This window comes from Oncorhynchus tshawytscha, linkage group LG26 (assembly GCF_018296145.1).
Source record: "Oncorhynchus tshawytscha isolate Ot180627B linkage group LG26, Otsh_v2.0, whole genome shotgun sequence".
Taxonomy (NCBI): domain Eukaryota; kingdom Metazoa; phylum Chordata; class Actinopteri; order Salmoniformes; family Salmonidae; genus Oncorhynchus; species Oncorhynchus tshawytscha.
Genome location: NC_056454.1, coordinates 9,436,280 through 9,458,110, shown reverse-complemented (window position 1 = coordinate 9,458,110; position 21,831 = coordinate 9,436,280). Strand labels below are relative to the sequence as shown.

General features: G+C 42.2%; 1 protein-coding gene across 1 annotated transcript in view; it reads left to right on the top strand.

Moving 5' to 3' along the window:
- traf3ip1 (TNF receptor-associated factor 3 interacting protein 1) overlaps nt 1-16,554 on the top strand; it is a 40,310-nt gene extending 23,756 nt beyond the window's left edge. The window contains exons 15-16 of the mRNA XM_024388768.2: nt 14,468-14,691; nt 14,847-16,554. Of these exons, the coding sequence (XP_024244536.1) occupies nt 14,468-14,691; nt 14,847-15,012 (390 nt within the window). The 3' untranslated portion in view covers nt 15,013-16,554. The remainder of the gene's footprint in view (nt 1-14,467; nt 14,692-14,846) is intronic.
- Nucleotides 16,555-21,831: the final 5,277 nt, after the last annotated feature.

Below are 21,831 nucleotides of genomic sequence, written 5' to 3'. Positions count from 1 at the left end.
ATTTCTATTACATCATGTTGGATCACTGTCATTCATATTCCATTCACCCAGCTCAATTTAGCTACATGATGCTCAAATTTACCCTACATCCATCATCAGGTTTCTACAACCTACCCTATGAATTAAAGTTTACAACAGGTCGCGAGAAAAATTTGAATAATCAAGGATGACCGTGCCATTCAATACCGCCTTGCACACTCTTGCCTGCATCTAGCTGATCTAGGGTGTAATCATTAGTCCAACAGTTGCAAATGAGAGTTTCTATTGGCCTAATTCAGATATGTTTATCCCTTTTTGGTTCTGTTTGCTTCCGTTTTTAAGAAATGTTTTTCAAGAGTCGGCTCAGAATGGATACACCCCTGATCACACGCAAACACAGCTCACTTTCATAGCAGCCACATATAAACAGCATGATCACATAATTCCTTCTCGCTTCTATGCGCTTTCCTCCTCTCACTTTTTCACTTCGCTTGTGGACTTCAGTGTACAACAAACTTTCCAAGCCAAACCTTCATATCATAACCTTTAACTGCTACGAACAGCCTGCATCATTGTCACCATTATTAGCTAACGTCATAGTCAACATGGCTACTAGAATCCTTTCAATAATAGATTCATTCTCTGATCATTTGATTGGGTGGACAACATATCAGTTCATGCTGCACGAACTCTGGTAGGTTGGAGGGCGTCCTCCGAAAGTTGTCATAATTGCTGTGTATGTCTATGGAAGAGAGTGAGAACCAGGAGCCTCCTAGGTTTTGTATTGAAGTCAATGTAAGCATTTCACTAAGTTCTATACCTGTTGTATTTGGCGCATGTGACAAATTAACATTTGATTTTACAGAGTGCTGGCGAGGCTACTGTAGACCTTCATTGCGAAACAATGCATTATTTGGTGACGTGAATACATTTTGTATAGTTTTATCTAAAAAGCATAACTTTTCGAGTGTTTCACTTTTTTTTGTTAATTAATTCACTGGTCTTCCCCTTCCTCCTCTGCGGAGACTCCACTGGCCTATAGGTTATTTAACAAGCGTGGTGAAGTTGCATTATTCAGCTGTGCTCATTGGCGATTAATAGGGTAATAGGTAACTGACATTCTGCACGTGGCTAATTGACAGTAAAGGAGGAAGAGTGACATGACGCTGTGCTGTTAATGAGAAGATTTGTACACATCACAGACACAAATTCCAGCCGTGATAAAGGGTGCAATGTGAGTTATTTTGTAGGCCGAGGATAAGCATTCAGGCCAGCCTTACTGATTTGAACTTAAGTTAAAGGAGTGGTTTACTATTTCTGAAGACCATCTCTATTTTTAATGTAAATGGCATGTTATAGAAGGGTGCAGATACTACTTTTGTTTTTGAGAAACTTACCCCAGCTGTGATAGGCTTCGTCATTGCTCGCTGTGCACTGTGGAGGCAACCAAAAGACATGAACAAAAGCTCCAAAAACACCCAAATAAAGTGGGTCTGAAATTGACACCCTTGGTAAAGATGAACAAAAAGTATTTTAAAAATACTGAGCTATATTGAATGGTAAATTTATTTGAGAAATTGTTATTTTATACTAATACGATTGCTCAGAGAAAATCGAGCTCTTTGGTCACGCACACCTATGGTAGGTTTGGTGTTGAAATGAGAATGCATGAGCAGAAAAGAACCCCATACTTACTGTCAAATATGGTGGTGGATCTTTGTTATGGAGCTATTTTGCTTCCACTGTTCCTAGGGCCCTTGTTAAGGTCAACGGCATCATGAACTTTACCCAGTACCAGGATATTTTAGCCAAAAACCTTGTTGCCTCTGCCAGGAGGCTGAAACTTGGCCGCGAGTTGATCTTCCAGCTAGACAACCCCAAACACACCTAAAAATTCCCAAAGACATGCTTAGTTGGCCACAACATCAACCTTCTGCAATGCCCATCTCTGTCTCCTGACCTGAAAACCATTGAAATCCTGTGGTTTAAGTTGACGAGGCCAGTCCATGAGGGCAGATGAAGGATTTCAATATCTGGAAGGATTCTGAAAGGGGGATTGGTCTAAGATCCTTCCCAATGTGTTCTCCAATCCCATAAAACATTTTAGAAAAAGTCTGTGTTATACTCGGAAGGTGAAAGGCATTGTAAAAAGGGGTGTCAAATAATTTGAGAAATAAATATATTACTGGTTAAATTTTGGTCTCTGAGCAATTGTATTAGTATAAAATATATATTTTTTTAAACGGAGCATACAATATACATTGAGTGTACTAAACATTAGGCACACCTTCCTAATATTAAGTTGCACACATGTTTGCCCTCACAACAACCTCAATTCGTCGGGGCATAGACTACAAGCTGTCAAAAGCATTCCAGGGATGCTGGCCCATGTTCACTTCAATGCTTCCCACAGTTTTGTCAATTTGGCTGGATGTCCTTTGGGTGGTGAACCATTCGTAATACACACGGGAAACTGTTGAGCGTGAAAAACCTAGCAGCGTTACAGTTCTTGACACACTCAAACCACTGCGTCTGGCACCTACTACTGTACCCGGTTCAAAGACACTTACATATTTTGTCTTGCCCATTCACCATCTGAATGGTACACATACACAGTTCATGTCTCAATTGTCTTAAGGCTTAAAAGTCCATCTTTAACCTGTCTCCTTCCCTTCATCTATACCAGTGTTCACCAACTGGTCGATCTCCAAGGGAATTCTAGTTGATCACCAAACATTTCTGTAAAAACAACAAGCCCTAGTGCTGGGAAGGCAAAGTGTTCCCATTTTTAAACCATTTCATGAGTCTGAAGGTAGCACCTACCCGGCAGGCCCGGAGAGAAAATCAAGTGCACCTATTGACCTAGCGCTAGCCAATCAGAGCTCAGATCAGTGTCTGCACAGTTTCCTCGAGCCAAAGACAAAAAAAAAGCATTGAACGCACAGCAAAGTTGCTACTGTGAGATTTTCGAAACTTTTAAAACCATGACTAGAGAGAGACTCAACATTTACAGCAAAGAGCTTCTGTTTTTATGAGTAAGTTCCTGTTTACGTTGTTATTCAGCACTGTCAACACTTTTATACGCCATAGAATGGGCCTTCTCCTTACTTCCACTCAAGCTACAACCAGCACTGCAGCTGCAATGAATGACTATAGCAAAGTGCTCCGATAAGCTTACGCTGTTATTATTAGGTACTTGGATCTTTTTTAATATCAAGGAATATTTCACTTTCTCTGGTCATAGGAGTAACAGCGTGAGGCAGAAATGATGCAGTGCGAGTTTCGCTATCAGCTGAAAGACTGTGTCCTCTTCTCTCGGAGAGAGAGCGGCGGGACGGTGAGTCGAGGGAGAGGCAGCCTCGCCGCTGCTCCCTCCCCTCAGACTGGCCATCAGATGCAGAACATCAGTCCAGTAAAAAGCTAAATATGCTCAGTCAACTGTGCCTCACAAGTAATCAACAAAGTATCTATTACCAGTGTGATCAAATACAGTAACACACTTTTTAAAAATATTATTTCAAAATGGTCTGAAAACAACATTGGCAGGGAATAGCCAGTCATGCTGTATTGGGCTTATAGTCTACTGCACATACTTCATTGCTACAGAACTGTTTTTAATTGGTTAATGTTACATAGGCTTACGTTTTTTAAGTAATGTTAAAAAAGAAATCTTGAGTGGTAGATCTCGACTTGCAATTTGACTCAGAAAATGATCTTGACTCAGAAAAGGTTGGTGAACACTGATTTTGAAGTGGATGTAACAAGTGACATAAATAAGGGATCATAGCTTTCACATGTATTCACCTGGTCAGTGTATGTCATGGAAAGAGCAGGTGTTCCTATTGTTTTGTACATTCAGTGTAGCTCAGTATTTGAATTATTGAATAAAGTCATTTTTTGCTTTTTCAACGGTGTTAATCATTTCAGATCCCACCATACGCCCTTTTAGAAACAAACACCTTCTCAGTACAGCGATGTAGGTCTTTAGATGTTGTACACGTGAAATTGTGTCATTCCAAACTTAATCCGCAATGTTATTTTTGTGCGACTCTAGAGGTTTCTTCTACCAGCTGTGCTGCACAGGCTACACAGAGAAGCAGCACAGCTGTTAGAGGGGAAAGTTGCTCGAGTTGCATAAAATCGAAGTTCGGAATGACACAATTTCATGTGTACAACATCTAAAGACCTACATCGCTACACTGAGAGGGTGTCCGTTTCTAAGCTGACATATTTGGGTGTTTTGGAGCTTTTGTTCATGTCTTTTGGTCACAGCGCAGTGCACAGTGCACAGCGAGGAAGCCTTTACGGCTGGGATAGGGTTCTCAAAAACAAGTGAAATCACAAAGTGTCTGCACCCTTCTATAACATGCCATTTACATCATTTTTAGATTTCCTTCAGAAATAGTAAACCACTCCTTTAACTACATTGCATGCCCATTGTGGGGTAATTTAAGAGTCTTCCCTGGAAATAAATCCTCCTTTTGGGGGCACACTGCATCCCACTGCCTTGTCCTCCTGCCCTACCTCTCCCTGTGCTTCAACCATAAACTGTTGTCTCCACATTTCATAATGGATAGGCTTTTCATTACTTCGAACATGACTTCCAGTCTGACGTAACGTATTGCTACCCCTCATCTGTTCCCCAGAGCGTGTTTATTGGCCAAAGAGAGCTCTCACTGTCACTATTTATATAGTGAATCGGTGTGAAGGCCTCTTGTCCATGCTCCAGCGATGTGGGTTGTACGACTCGGCCTGTTTTGGGTGGTCCTTTCTGCCCAAGCGAGCTGCTTCCTCCGCTCTCTGCCCAGCTGACCACCCGACTCTGATGGATGCTGTGTTTTCGCCCGTCACTCATGCAGAAAGGCCCTGTCTACCCCCCTTTTCCCAACCCCAACCCTCACCCATCCCTCTTCTCCGGCGAGGTCGTCTGTCCCAGGCCAGCTGCTGGTGAGCGGGAAACGGGAAAAACCAGCGCTCTCATCTCCATAGCGTGCGCCAGGCTCTGTCCGGCGTTCCAGCTCCGTCACGGGTTTAGCTCGTAGAGACTCAACAGCAGACAGAGCAGATGGAGCCCCCCATTCCCAGCTGGTCTTCGGATGGACGGCTCCCCCATCCTACACCCACCCCAATACTTCAGATTGCACTGCGGCCCCCTTGTAGTTTTTATTTTTAAATAATCCGACTGAATTCCCCTTTTTCGAGGTGGGGGGTTAGGTAGCGCATAGCGTGGATCGTACGAGTAGACATGCAATTCTATTCAGACTGCACAACCCCCCCCAGGGTTATCCTAATTGCAGCCTCATCGGTTTTTGGGATTCCAGGTTCATTGTTATAAGGCATCTAATGGGGGGCTGTGTGTTGCTGGGGCGCACTGCAGTCCCAATGGCAGGTATGTCTACTCGTAGGGGCCAAACTTTGCGCTACCTAACCCCCCCCATCGACATTGCTTGCCTTGTCAGCTGTATAAAGGACTATAATGGTTTCCTTCCTGACATGATAGGGTTGAGGGTCAGTGTAATAGAGACGTTGCTCTCTTGTAATCACGGCAGAAAATGGAGGGTTAAAAAATGTAAATATTGAGCTTCCCCCGACCCCTGGTGTGACAGGTCTGAAATTACAGTGGGCTGTGGATTCATTCTTAAACGCTGACGTTTATCAAACACCCTGATCAGGTATGATGTTATTACCCTAACTTTTAGGGAAATAGGAACTTCATAACTTCTCTAGACATTTTTTTTTCTTTTCTTCGTGAATCAGTTTTGCTATTGTTATTGCCAATGCTTTTTCAGAACATGGCTGAACTGCTGTAAATCAAAGGGCTTTTGGAGCAGTTAAGGCGCTTGTGTTTTGCCATATCCCGCCACACAAAGTGCACCATAGAAGAATTTGCTGTATATTTATGGGGACGACCTTCCCCATGACCTTGCAGAACACTTGTATATTATTGTAGGATACTTCTCGGAGGCCGTCTTTTTATTTAGACAGACTCGGGCCCTCGTAGCAGCTGCGTTTTCACAAGATTGTTTTTGTACCCTCTCCCTTTTCTTACCCCATCAAATTAGCCTTGATGAAGGTTTGCAATGTATAAATAAACGTGGCACAAATGGATGGCTGTTGAGTGAGAGTCACGGAGGAGAAATGCCAGAATACTCTACAGAATCGTCAGGAAAATAAATAGACCTCTCCCCACCAGGCCTGTGTCTTCGTAAACATTCACCTTTTTTTTTGTGGAAACGTAAGGAAACGACCCGGCTGAATTCCATTAGCCATATTGCCCTTGTAAGTGCAGCATTTTGAGATTCCTGTGGAATGGGAAAAGGTTTCTGAGAAATACCTTTCTGAACCTCGGAGATTGGACTCCAATGCAGACTATGTCGTTGCAGGTGTTATTTTTCTCAAGTCGCTTTGATCACGTCAAACCATTCCAGCCACATAACCTTAACTTATAACCTTAACTTCCATAGTTTAACCAAGCCCTTTTCTCTGTCCGCAGTCTTTTCTAGGGAGAGGTGAGGTTCCCCTTTGTACTCCTGGGTCCAGGGCAGGGAGCTCAGTTGTGGCCCCTTAGGGGGCTACACACTGACCCTAGCATCCTGTAACCCCCCTTGCCCTTAACCTCACTCATCACCTCACTGACTCCTAGCTATTTTTATGATCTTGCTGGACATTTGGACGATGTCTCTTTTACCCGAAAAATAGGAAACCCCTGAACAACACTGGACTTATCGTCATGGTATAATACCTAGCTTTTTGGCCTCCACCGCTGACACCCTCTCTGGGGACACATTTCAAGACCCTTGGAGGTGGTTGGGTCTCATACAGTGGTGTTGTGCTTTTTTTTTTAGGTACCTGAGCTCAATTTTCTCAAGGAAAGTTGGTACCGACATGTAGCCTATTGTATAATATCATTTTTTTAAATATACAGTACCAGTCAAAAGTTTGGACACCTACTCATTCAAGGGTTTTTCTTTATTTTTACAATTTTCTACATTGTATAATATAATAGTTAAAACATCAAAACTATGAAATAACATATGGAATCATGTAGTAACCAAAACAATGTTAAATCAAAATATATTTTAGATTCTTCAAAGTAGCCATCCTTTGCCCTGATGACAGCTTTGCACACTCTTGTCATTCTCTCAACCAGATTCACCTGGAATGTTTTTCCAACAGTCTTGGAGTTCCCACATATGCTGAGCACTTGTTGGATGCTTTCCTTCACTCTGCGGTCCAACTCCTCCCAAACCATCTCAATTGGGTTGAGGTCAGGTGATTAAGGAGGCAAGGTCATCTGATGCAGCACTCCATCACTCTCCTTCTTGGTCAAATAGTCCTTACACAGCCTGGAGGTGTGTTGGGTCATTGTCCTGTTAAAAACAAATGATAGTCACTCTGAGTGCAAACCAGATGAGATAGCGTATTGCTGCAGAATGTTGTGGTAGCCATGCTGGTTAAGTTGGTCTGCGATTCATTTAGAATTCAAGGCTATGTCACCAGCAAAGCACCCCCACACCATCACACCACCTCCTCCATGCTTCACAGTGGGTACTACACATGCGGAGATCATCCGTTCACCTACAATGTGTCTCACGAAGACAGTGGTTGGAACCAAAAATATCAAATTTGGACTCATCAGATCACAGGATAGGTTTCCACCAGTTTAATGTCCATTGCTCGTGTTTCTTGGCCAAAGCAAATGTCTTCTTATTATTGGTGTCCTTTTAGTAGTGGTTTCTTTGCAGCAATTTGACCATGAAGGCTTGATTAATTCAGTCTTCTCTGAACAGTTGATGTTGATGTGTGTCTGGTACTTGAACTCTGAAGCATTTATTTGGGCTGTAATATCTGAGGCTCCTAATGAACTTATCCTCTGCAGCAGAGGTAACTCTGGGTCTTCCTTTCCTGTGGCGGTCCTCATGAGAGCCAGTTTCATCATAGCGCTTGATGGTTGTTGTGACTGCACTTGAAGAAACCTTTTAAAGATCTTGAAAAACCCTTGAATGAGTAGATGTGTCAAATGTGGACGGTTCTTTTTTTATATATAGAAGTGGGGATGAAGGAAATAAGACAAGACAAGGAAATCCTGTTGAGACTACTGAGACCATGGTAGAAATCTGAGGAAACACACGTTTGCCTGACCACTGTCACTGGAAATGTTAATTTGTCATATAACCTAAGTATGTCATGCCGCTCGTTGTTACACTGTTGTTGTGTGCGGTTTATACATTTGTCGCCTGATAATTGAGGTTGATGAAGTGGCTTATTACATCATTATGAAAGCTGATACGCCGCTCTGAAACGGTCCAGCAGTGGCTAAATTAATGTTTCTTTAATTAATGACGCCCAAGAGGTTGGTCTCTAACCGGTTTCACGCATGCAACCCATTCTTCTTGTCAAAAGCTTTACTTTGAAGACTGTTATTCTCCCACCCCCTCTCACCAGCTCCTTATTACCACTTCATAAATCATGTGCTTTGCATGCATTTTCTCATTAACCAAATTAGGCATGAGAGGGTTTGGATGAATTCCACATTGTAGCTTAGCAGCCTGCACTGCAGCCAGGCCAGCAGGTCTGTGAGAAGTTTTGATCTGAAGCCCCGGCATGAGACTAGAGGCCCATCAAACCCAGTTTCCACAAGACGTAACAGTAAAACATTCTGGCACTTGCAAAGTTTCAGGTTTGGATTGATATACTCAGCAACACATTGTTTACAACATGAAACCAGAGGTGACTGAGTAGTTACTTTGCAAGATTGCAATGCATGACATATCCCTGACAACCCCTTACCTGTATGGATTGACTAGGGGCTCCTAGGAAAGAAACGATAGAAAGGGAATTGATGCGCAGCGGTCCAAGGTCTCTGCTGGGAGCCACCTGTTCCCAGGAAGGATCGCTGGCTCGGATCTCCGCGGCCAACAGGGCTGGATGAGCTAATAGGAAAACCTGCCCCCCCCTCCCCCAAATAAATATTGTTCTTGGGTCGGGGTGAAAAATAGAAAAAGGAGCGCACTGAGCCCAACTAGAGGCCCCTATAAAGGGCTGATTTATGCTCGCCTGGACAGAGTGCACCACGCAGAACAGGGACTAGTTTTTCTTTTTGTTCTGTTTTCCTGAATTTCCGAGGGGGTCAGGCTGTGCAAGAGGACAGTAAACAGAGCGTAGCCCGGCTGGGCTTCCGCGGTGCTGCACCACAGCCGGCGGGCCGAATGAGCCGTGGCGTGTTTGTGTAGCCGCCATGTTCACGGGGCCGAGGGGAAAGCCACCCACATTGCGGACGACCATTAGACATTTCAATCCTTGCACACTTTGCAAACCACAGAGGGAGGGGGGAGACTAGGCGGCCTGTCAGGCATTTTTGCTGGTTTCCTAGAGCAAAGGCAGCAGAGTTGAAGTTTGAAGTGTTTTTTTGTATAGTTAAGTTCTATGTAGTTTAGTGTGTTTTTAAGCTGTAATTATTGAGTTAGCGTGTAATAGCGCTCAACATTTAAGTTTTGCTAACCTACCCGGCCTAACACCCAGTCTACATGACAGTTGGTCTGTTTTGAAGGGGAAGTTGTTGGGGAGTTTACACTGTCATGTAGCGGGAGTAGGATTTCTATGGCCCCGTAAAAGCAGGTGTTTCCATCTGGAGGCCAGAATGACACAAATTGGCCCAAGAGTTAAACTTGAAAGGGCGATAAGTGCAGTAGTTGTTACTGAATACTGTAGTAAAATAACTTCACTGCCACAGCCTGTTACTAAAATAAACAAGGGTTTAAGTCCACAGGAGTGTGGGTGGGTGCCGTCTAGTGTGTGTGTGTGTGTGCGCATCTGCAGTCCCACACACACACACACACCGACCTGCAGACCCAGCTGAGTAAACATCCCTGGCCTTCACTGTGCCAAGGGGAGCCCCTTCACTCTCCTCCCCTCCCAACTTGAAGCTGAGGGCTGTGGGGTGGCTGGGGCATAGCAGAGCAGGACCCCCCAACCACATGCTATACAGAGGAGGCCTTCAGCTAGTCCCCCCACATTAGCCAGCACAATTCAGCCACGCGTTTGATCCTTATATACACAGCCTAGGTTTGTATAATTCCTGCCTAGCATTTTTTTGCCTTGAAATCCTAAACCACTAAATGCAGCCCTGCGTCTGGCTCCGTTCATTTGATACTTTTTGCTGGCCAGGGTAGAATACCTTAAGGTTTATGTGATTCGGTCGAAGTAGCCTCTCTGGTAGAGAGGAGTGTGTGTATGCGTGCAGGTGTGCGGCAGAGAGGTAGAGAATTCATTATGGACATCCAAAACATATGAAGAGTTGCTTCGCAGACCATAATGTTATCCCTATGAATTGCCCTTCCTGGGACAATAAAGACTTGCTCAACTTGGTCTCAGAAATTCTGGGAAACATCAAGCAGTAGCAGGGTTTTCTCTCATTCCACAGCCACCCTACGTACTTCAAAGTCCAAGATCATCACCATCAATCTTTGGTTCTCTCCATCCCTCCAGCCATCCTTCCCCTCTCTCACAGATGTGAATTTTCCAGAATTATTCAGCTTATCGAAGACGTCTCCATTCACATATAATAGAAACCGACCTATCCCTAGCCTAAATCCAGATTATCCCATGTACAGGAATAAATTTATATTTAACTCATTTGTGGTCGTAGCTGGATTTATGCAATTGTCATGTAAACACCTTACTCTGCTTATCTTAATTCGCATGAGGTCAAATTAAAACACCTGGTTTTCTGTGCATTCTTTCACATTTTTAGGAAATGTAAACACATGAATCGCCGTTCCAGCGGTGTGTTTGATCTGCGCATGTGCCAGCACCGGTAGCGCAAGCCTCTCTCTTTAGCGCGAGTGAAGTGAGTTCGGAACAACTCAAAATATAAATGCAACATGCAACAATTTCAAAGATTTGACTGAGTTACAGTTCATCTGAGGAAATCAGAAAATCGAAATACATTCATTAGGACCTAATCTATGGATTTCACATGACTGGGAGTACAGCTACAACAGTGGTAGGCCTGATCAACGACGAAACAGCCTATAGGGAGGAGGTCAGAGACCTGGCCAGGTGGTGCCAGAATAACAACCTATCCCTCAACGTAACCAAGACTAAGGAGATGATTGTGGACTACAAGAAAAGGAGCACCAAGCACGCCCCCATTCTCATCGATGAGGCTGTAGTGGAGCAGGTTGAGAGCTTCAAGTTCCTTGGTGTCCACATCAACAACAAACTAGAATGGTCCAAACACACCAAGGCAGTTGTGAGAGGGCACGACAAAGCCTATTCCCCTTCAGGAAACTAAAAAGATTTGGCATGGGTCCTGAGATCCTCAAAAGGTTCTACAGCTGCAATATCGAGAGCATCCTGACCGGTTGCATCACTGCCTGGTACAGCAATTGCTCGGCCTCCGACCGCAAGGCACTACAGAGGGTAGTGCGTACGGCCCAGTACATCATTGGGGCAAAGCTGCCTGCCATCCAAGACCTCTACACCAGGCAGTGTCAGAGGAAGGCCCTAAAAATTGTCAAAGACCCCAGCCACCCCAGTCAGACTGTTCTCTCTACTACCGCATGGCAAGCGGTTCCGCTTGTCTAGGACAAAAAGGCTTCTCAACAGTTTTTACCCCCAAGCCATAAGACAACTTACTATTTGCATTGTGTGCCCCCCCCAACCTCTCTTTTACACTGCTGCTACTCTCTTTATCATATATGAACAGTCACTTTAACTATACATTCATGTACATACTACCTCAATTGGCCCGACCAACCAGTGCTCCCGCATATTGGCTACGCTACTGCTACTCTCTGTTCATCATATATGCATAGTCACTTTAACCATACCTACATATACAGTGGGGCAAAAAAAGTATTTAGTCAGCCACCAATTGTGCAAGTTCTCCCACTTAAAAAGATGAGAGAGGCCTGTAATTTTCATCATAGGTACACTTCAACTATGACAGACAAAATGAGAAAAAAAATCCAGAAAATCACATTGTAGGATTTTTAATTTATTTATTTGCAAATTATGGTGGAAAATAAGTATTTGGTCAATAACAAGTTCATCAATAAGTTATATACCCTTTGTTGGCAATGACAGAGGTCAAACGTTTTCTGTTAGTCTTCACAAGGTTTTCACACACTTGCTGGTATTTTGGCCCATTCCTCCATGCAGATCTCCTCTAGAGCAGTGATGTTTTGGGGCTGTTGCTGGGCAACACAGACTTTCAACTCCCTCCAAAGATTTTCTATGGGGTTGAGATCTGGAGACTGGCTAGGCCACTCCAGGACCTTGAAATGCTTCTTATGAAGCCACTCCTTCGTTGCCCGGGCGGTGTGTTTGGGATCATTGTCATGCTGAAAGACCCAGCCATGTTTCATCTTCAATGCCCTTGCTGATGGAAGGAGGTTTTCACTCAAAATCTCACGATACATGGCCCCATTCATTCTTTCCTTTACACGGATCAGTCGTCCTGGTCCCTTTGCAGGAAAACAGCCCCAAAGCATGATGTTTCCACCCCCATACTTCACAGTAGGTATGGTGTTCTTTGGATGCAACTCAGCATTCTTTGTCCTCCAAACACGACGAGTTGAGCTTTTACCAAAAAGTTCTATTTTGGTTTCATCTGACCATATGACATTCTCCCAATCTTCTTCTGGATCATCCAAATGCTCTCTAGCAAACTTCAGACGGGCCTGGACATGTACTGGCTTAAGCAGGGGGACACGTCTGGCACTGCAGGATTTGAGTCCCTGGCGGCGTAGTGTGTTACTGATGGTAGGCTTTGTTACTTTGGTCCCAGCTCTCTGCAGGTCATTCACTAGGTCCCCCTGTGTGGTTCTGGGATTTTTGCTCACTGTTCTTGTGTTCATTTTAAACCCACGGGGTGAGATTTTGTGTGGAGCCCCAGATCGAGGGACATTATCAGTGGTCTTGTATGTCTTCCTTTTCCTAATAATTGCTCCCACAGTTGATTTCTTCAAACCAAGCTGCTTACCTATTGCAGATTCAGTCTTCCCAGCCTGGTGCAGGTCTACAATGTTGTTTCTGGTGTCCTTTGACAGCTCTTTGGTCCATAGTGGAGTTTGGAGTGTGACTGTTTGAGGTTGTGGACAGGTGTCTTTTATACTGATAACAAGTTCAAACAGGTGCCATTAATACAGGTAACGAGTGGAGGACAGAGGAGCCTCTTAAAGAAGTTGTTACAGGTCTGAGAGCCAGAAATCTTGCTTGTTTGTAGGTGACCAAATACTTATTTTCCACCATAATTTGCAAATAAATGAATTAAAAATCCTACAATGTGATTTTCTGGATTTTTTTTCTTCTCATTTGATGATGAAAATTACAGGCCTCTCATCTTTTTAAGTGGGAGAACTTGCACAATTGGTGGCTGACTAAATACTTTTTTGCCCCACTGTACATACTACCTCAATAAGCCTGACTAACCAGTGTCTGTATATAGCCTTGCTACTGTTCAAATGTCTTTTTACTGTTGTTTTATTTCTTTTACTTACACACACACATACCTCCTTTTTTTTCACACTGTTGGTTAGAGCCTGTAAGTAAGCATTTCACTGTAAGGTCTACACCTGTTGTATTTGGCGCACATGACAAATGAACTTTGATTTGATTGGATATGTATATGTTGGTCACAGATACCTTAAAAATGACCTCGTCACGGTATTTTTGTGCATTCAAATTGCCATCGACAAAATGCAATTGTATTTGTTGTCCGTAGCTTATGACTGTCCCTACCATAACCCCACCTCAACCATGGGGCACTCGTTCACATCAGTAAACCACTCGCCCACGCTGACGCCATACACATGGTCTGCGGTTGCAAAGCCGGTTGTATGTACTACCAAATTCTCTAAAACGACATTGGAGGGGACTTGTGGTAGAAAAATTAACATTCAATTATCTGGCAACAGCGCTGGTGGACATTCCTGCAGTCAGCATGCCAATTGCACGCTCCCTTATAACTTGAGACATCTGTGGCAATGTATTGTGTGACAAAACTGCACATTTTTAGAGTGGCATTTATTGTCCCCAGCACAAGGTGCACCTGAGTAATGATCATGCTGTTTAATCAGCTTCTTGACGTGCTACACCTGTCAGGCGGATTGATTATCTTGGTAAAGGAGAAATGCTCACTAACAGGGATGTAAACAAATGTGGCATTTTATTTCAGTTTATGAAACATGGGACGATTTTCTGCATTTATCAGAGTGCTATGAGGTAGCCTTATTTCAGATGTGTCCATGTAAACAGGATTATTGGGGAAATCGTTATTCTTCCAAAGCATGCAAACTTCTGAATCAAACTATTCTATTAAATTATCCACAATAATCACATTTATTGTGTGCATGTAACTGTACTCTATGTTGTAGTAAAAATCTCTCTTGGCTTCTCTCCTCCATCACTCAATCCATCCCTCCTTCTCTCCATCCATCTCCCCTATCTATCCATCCATCCTTCCCTTCATCCCTCTCTCCAGACACAAAGCCTGGTGTCGGAGGCGGCCAGGAAGAAGGAGAGGGAGCTGGTGTCCAGGGAGATCGAACGGCTGCGCTCGTCCATCCAGACGGTGTGCCGGAGCGCCCTGCCCCTGGGCAAGATCATGGACTACATCCAGGAGGACATGGACGCCATGCAGAACGAGCTGCACACCTGGAGGAGGGAGAACAAGGAGCATGCGCAGGCCCTGCTGCAGGAACAGAGGTTAGAGGGCAACACACACTTTACACACTAAAGCCTAGAGGGAGAACAAGGAAAACACACAGGCCCTGCTGCAGCAACAGATGTAGAAAACCCACAACCCATTCATACACACACACAGGACTGACATTACATTTTGTGGTGTGTGTCATTTCCAGAGTGACGGACAACGCCGTGGAGCCTCTGAAGGCCGAGCTAGCCGAGCTGGAGCAGCTGATCAAGGAGCAGCAGGACAAGATCTGCTCTGTCAAGTCCAACGTCCTGAAGAACGAGGATAAGATCCAGAAGATGGTGACCAGCATCAACTTCTCCTCGCGAGCATGAGGGGGAGCCAAGGTCCAAATAAAGGGGTTCGCTCCCTTAAAAAAAATAAGTGTTTGGCTGAGCCTGGGTTCTTACTTAGTCTGGTAACATCCGAAATGATAGAGGAGGCCTCAACTGCACTTTCATTCCTTGTCATCAATGTTCCCCCTAAACTTGCGCGTGTGTGTGGGCCCGCACTTCCTCCAGGACTGCAGTGCAGAAGAAATGCCATGCTGCGCAGAGACGCAAGAGATTGAACTTCACTGAGTTCACCCCATTAGTTTGCACTATATAGATCAATGTTTTTTCTGTGATTGAATCAACATTAAATCAGCCCCTTTTCAATGCAACAAACCAAAACAAATCTAACTTTGCAAGATTGAGTCTGTGATTTTGCTGTAGGCAGAGCCAGAGCACAACGGAGTAGAATTCTATTGGCAGGGGTAGCCCACTAGCGGTCTTTCAATCACCCATGAGTTAATGCCTTTTCAGTTCAGATCAGAGCGTGTGCACATTTGTTGATATTCTTTGCTAGTTAGCGAGTTGTTAGCCCAGTTATAGATAAGTATAGGTCAGCCATGGGTTGTTACTGCTTCCTACAAGAGCACAAAACATGTAGGATACATTTCAAGCTGTCTTTGAAAAGCCAGTCAGGTGAAAAGCTTACGTCTTAATTATGGGGCGGTATTGTATTTTGAGACAGGCTTGAATATGCAAATAAGCCAATATGCAGAGCGGTAGCCTACATTGTCTAATTCTCTGTATGGTAATAATAATTAGTTGTATTTTATAAAGTGTTTCTTGCATCATGCAACACAATACAATGCCATTTACAATCATCTATTTGGCCCATGGCGTTAGAGACCAAGTAAAAAATTATAAATTAATACCAAGCATTTTATAATGTTTATTTTTTTAATTTAAGTGTCATGCAATTTAGGCCTGCATTGAACACCACTTATAGGCTACTGTAGGCTATATCATTGAAATCAAAAGCTATTTCCATGTGAAAATGTTATGGGATTTGGGGTAGGCCTACGTTATTTTCCAATTCCACAATAGCCATTGGCTACTGTCAAACTGTAAGGGTACAGCCTCAGAGTTCATTGTAAACGTGCACCAGAAGTTGCACAAAATTCTCACAATGTTCAAGTTTCCGCTCACAAAACCAAAAATTTGCTCAGTGCCCCCAAACAATGGAGGGAACGTTGGTTGTCATGTCATGATGAGAAAAAACGCCCCGCTTTTATCACCCCCTCTCTTTTCATGGTGCCTTTGTGGAACGTACACACACACACACTAACTGACTGGTTATGGAGAGGGTTTGTATTCAACCCCCTAGGGAGAGAGACACACTTGTGTTAATTTGTTCGTGCTCCATCCACTTTATGGTGATTGACATACCTTTACATGCTTTTATTAGTTTTGCATTTTTCGACATTACATACTGTATGCATAGAATAAGGCTTGACTTGAATCTGTATATACAGTACCAGTCAAAACTTTGGACACCTACTCATTCAAGGGTTTTTATTTGTACTATATTCTACGTTGTAGAATAGGAGTGAAGACATCAAAAATATGAAATAGCACATATGGAATCATGTAGTAACCAGAAAAGTGTTTGCCGTGATGATAGCTTTGCACACTTTTGGCATTCTCTCACCCAGCTTCATGACGTAGTCACCTGGGATGCATTTAAATTAACAGGTGTGCCTTGTTTAAAAGTTACTTTGTGGAATTTCTTTCCTTGATGCTTTTGAGCCAATCAGTTGTGTTGTGACAAGTTAGGGGTGGTATACAGAAGATAGCCCTATTTGGTAAAATAACAAGTCCATATTATGGCAAGAACAGCTCAAATAAGCAGAGAGAAACGATAGTCCATCATTACATTAAGACATGAAGGTCAGTCAATCTGGAAATTTTCAAGATCTTTAAAAGTTTCTTAAAATGCAGTCTCAAAAACCATCAAGCGCTATGATGAAACTTTCTCTCATGAGGACCACTACAGGAAAGGAAGACACAGAGTTACCTCTGCTGCAGAGGATAAGTTCATTAGAGTTACCAGCCTCAGAAATTACAGCTCAAATAAATGCTTCAGAGTTTAAGTACCAGACACATCTCAACATTAACTGTTCAGAGAAGACTGCATGAATCAGGCCTTCTAATTTGACAGCCGTGTCTTTGTGAGACGCAGAGTAGGTAAACGGAAGATCTCCGCATGTGTGGTTCCCACCGTGATCCATGGAGGAGGAGGTGTGATAGTGCTTTGCTGGTGACACTGTCTGATTTATTTATAATTGAAGGCACACTTAACCAGCATGGCTACCACAGCATTCTGCAGCGATATCCCATCTGGTTTGCGCTTAGTGGCACTATCATTTGTTATTCAACAGGACAATGACCCAACACAACTCCAGGCTGTGTAAGGACTATTTGACAGGAGAGTGATGGAGTGCTGCATCAGATGACCTCGCCTCCTTAATCACCTGACCTCAACCAAATTGAGATGGTTCGGGAGGAGTTGGACCGCAGAGTGAAGGAAACAAGTGCTCAGCATATGTGGGAACTCCTTCAAGACTGTTGGAAAAACATTCCAGGTGAAGCTAGTTGAGCTAGTTGAGAGAATGCAAAGAGTGTACAAAGCTGTCATCAAGGCAATGGATGGCTACTTTGAAGAATCTCAAATATAAAATATATTTTGATTTGTTTGAACTTTTTTTGGGTTACTACACAGGATTCCATATGTTATTTCATAGTTTTGATGTCTTCACTATTCTACAATGTAGAAAAATAAAGAAAAACCTTTGAATGAGTAGGTGTCCAAACTTTTGACTGGTACTGTATATATAAAAAAATCCACATCCAACCATATACATTTTATACGCACATGTAATTTTTTAAATATGTCTGTCAATTAAAAAGTCTGCTGTTCTTCAAAGCCTATAAAAAGCAATAGATCTGAGGTGTGTTTTAACGGCTAGGCAGTCGCGAGTAGGAGAAGACATGGCAGGAGGAACAAAACATGTTCCTCCTGGCAACCACTAGCCGTCGGCAAGACAGCATGCTGACATTTATTTTTATTTTTTTACAACGAGCATGTGTGCGCCTAAGTTGAAAAATGTAGACACACACAAAGAAATTTAGGAGCACAATGAAAAATATTTGAGATATTAAAGCTAGAATCCTTCATTTTTCTAGGCGTACTGGTGCTCCTAAATACAAATTCCAGGTTGCACAGCAAAACATTTTGGCTGACATCAGTTGTCAGTCATGTTTTTAGGATGATGATTTAAAATTCTGTAGATAATGTTCCCAAATTGCATGTGGAAACGTATTGCGCTGTTTGTGATTTGGGAGTTCAAAACTTGATCGTTCTTTCATCTTGAATTAGTTTTCAGAAAAACGTATAACCAATCTAGTGAATATTACATGTTTTATGGAGTTTAATTTACATATTTTTAGAAATCTTTTTTTTTAATTTAAATGATTTGTAAAAATGAAACAATACTAAGGTGGTGAAATTGCCCTACAATATATACCACATGTACAATATAAACCACATGGTTAATAAATCTAGAAAAAAGTGGTCCACAGTTCAATTCACGAACAACCCCACATTTTATAGCAACATGTTTATTTGTCCATGCTGAAAATAACTTTTTCGCCACACTTGTTTCACTTCCAAAGCAAACATGGTTACTTCAATTGGATAGAGATCCAAACTGTACACTTCTAACATTTACATAGTTAGTTATTTAACTTCTTACACAAGTGGAGACAAGTAATACTGTGTACAGATTTTAATCCATAATTTATTATAGCAGGATTATTAGCTAGTAGGGTCGGGCGGTATCCAGATTTTCTTATCCTCATGCCGTCCTCTCATCCCGAGATTTATAGTATTACCGGTTTAATACACAAGGGGTTACCAAAATACGCAGAAAAAGCACATTGGGCGTCTACCAGAATGCTAACAAAATTTGGGCAAGTAATAGCTAATTTCCTTGGAGGCTGCTAGTTAATTATGCTAAGGAATGCAAATAAAAATGAACTAATTGCAAAGACAAACAATCCAGCTCATGAAGTTATACATGTATACAGTTGAAGTCGGAAGTTTACATACACCTTAGCCAAATACATTTAAACTCGGTTTTTCACTATTCCTGACATTTAATCCTAGTAAAAATTCCCTGTCTTAGGTCAGTTAGGATCACCACTTTATTTTATGAATGTGAAATGTCAGAATAATAGCAGAGAATGATTTATTTCAACTTTTATTTCTTTCATCACATTCCCAGTGGGTCAGAAGTTTACATGCATTCAATTAGTATTTGGTAGCATTGCCTTTAAATTGTTTAACTTGGGTCAAACGTTTCGGTAGCCTTCCACAAGCTTCCCACAATAAGTTGGGTGAATTTTGGCCCATTCTTCCTGCCAGACCTTGTGTAACTGAGTCAAGTTTGTAGGCCTCCTTGCTCGCACATGCTTTTTCAGTTCTGCCAACACATTTTCTATAGGATTGAGGTCAGGGCTTTGTGATGGCCCCTCCAATACCTTGACTTTGTTGTCCTTAAGCCATTTTGCCACAACTTTGGAAGTATGCTTGGGGTCATTGTCCATTTGGAAGACCCATTTGCAACCAAGCTTTAACCTGACTGGTGTCTTGACATGTTTCTTCAAAATATCCACGTAATTTTCCACCTCATGATGCCATCTATTTTGTGAAGTGCACCAGTCCCTCCTGCAGCAAAGCACGCCTGCAACATGATGCTGCCACCCCCGTGCTTCACAGTTGGGATAGTGTTCTTTGGCTTGCAAGCCTCTCCCTTTTCCCTCCAAACATAACAATTGTCATTTTGGCCAAACAGTTCTATTTTTGTTTCGTCAGACCTGAAGACATTTCTCCAAAAAGTACGATCTTTGTCCCCATGCGCAGTTGCAAACCATAGTCTGGCTTTTTTATGGCGGTTTTGGAGCAGTGGCTTCTTCCTTGCTGAGCAGCCTTTCAGGTTATGTCGATATAGGACTTGTTTTACTGTGGGTATAGATACTTTTGATTTGCATTTTTCGCAGCAAACTACGTTCACCTCTAGGAGACAGAACACGTCTCCTTCCTGAGCGGTATGACGGCTGCGTGGTCCCATGGTGTTTATACTTGCGTACTATTGTTTGTACAGATAAACGTGGTACCTTCAGGCGTTTGGAAATTGGTTCATCCTTGGAAGCATACTTGTGGAGGTCTACAATTTTTTTTCTGAGATCTTGGCTGATTTCTTTTGATTTTCCCATGAAATCAAGCAAAGAGGTACTGAGTTTGAAGGTAGGTCTTGAAATAATTTTCCAAGCAGTTTAAAGGCACAGTCAACTTAGTGTATGTAAACTTCTGACCCACTGGAATTGTGATACAGTGAAATAATCTGTCTGTAAACAATTGTTGAAAAAATGACTTGTCATGTACAAAGTAGATGTCCTAACTGACTTGCCAAAACTATAGTTTGTTAACAAGAAATTTGTGGAGTGGTTGAAAAACTAGTTTTAATGACTCCAACCTATGTAAACTTCCAACATCAAGTTTGTGTGTGTGTGTGTGTGTGTGGGGGGGGGGCTGTGTGTTTAAAAATGTGTATATATAATATTTATTTGAAAAACGTCATAAGTAGTTTAATCGGTATTGAAAAAACATCCCATGGCTATTTCCAAATACTCCGATACTGCCCAAGCCTATTAGCTAGCACATCAAGTGTACATGTTAATAACATTGGAATGCAAAAGAAGTAACACTTTAAAATAAGTTGCTCTAAACCTGTGTAGTAACGCTGTAATGACTTAAGTAACAGCATCAGGGTATACTAACATAGTGCTTGAGCAATTGAATCTAAAATGTTACTCCAAATTCAAAATCTTTTTTGCAGGTTCATGGTAACAGTTGGACAAGAGGAGGGAAAAACCTCTCGTTCTCTCAAACAGAATCAGTGAACATGAAAGTTCATTCAGGAGAAACGACAGGGATTATCCAGTCGCAGTACATTTTAATGAACGTATGACATTTATACCTTTTTTTAGATTTTGTGGCATAGAGAAAGTTAAGATATCAGACAGGGGAGGTGGTATTAATAACACTCTGAGTAAAAGAGAATGTTTTTGGATTTTCACCCTCCAGACATTATTTCCTTAAGGTCTTAATGTTGTGAATTTGAATATGAATTATGCCCCTATTTCAGATTACTCAGATTGTTTTTCTTGAAATGTACCCAATGATTTATCGAAACTTGCTCGGTAGGTCGATGTCCTCGTTGTTGTGGTTTTACAGACATGTTCAATACGGCTTATTTACACACTTTATTCTAATATTTATGAAATGCATATTGTTATATTTGGTAGCACTTATTTGTTTTTCCTTCGCCTCCAACCCCTTTCGATGCGTGGAACAGATGTGGGTGGGGCTAGATTTACATAAGGGTACACATTTTTTTTTTAACTCACAAAAGCTCTGACGAAGACCGTGAGGCCGATACGTAAGCTTATTAAAGATCAGTGATACTATCAAGAGCAGTGTGCAATCTAAAGTGTTACTAAAATAATATACTGTACAAGGAATTGTTTTTACTGAATGTCCTGTAAAGCAAGGGCCCATTTCTGAACTCTTATTTCTTTAAATTAGTTATTTCCATATATTTTTAAGATGTGACTGTTTACGCTAAACTATTTGTACCATTCCCACAGTTGCTCTTTTAACTGTATATTATGTCTATCATAGTTCACAAATTAGTATAATTTTGTAGTGAAGTGAAATAAATGGTACATTTAAATAACATAACTTTGTCCTTTTGATTTAGT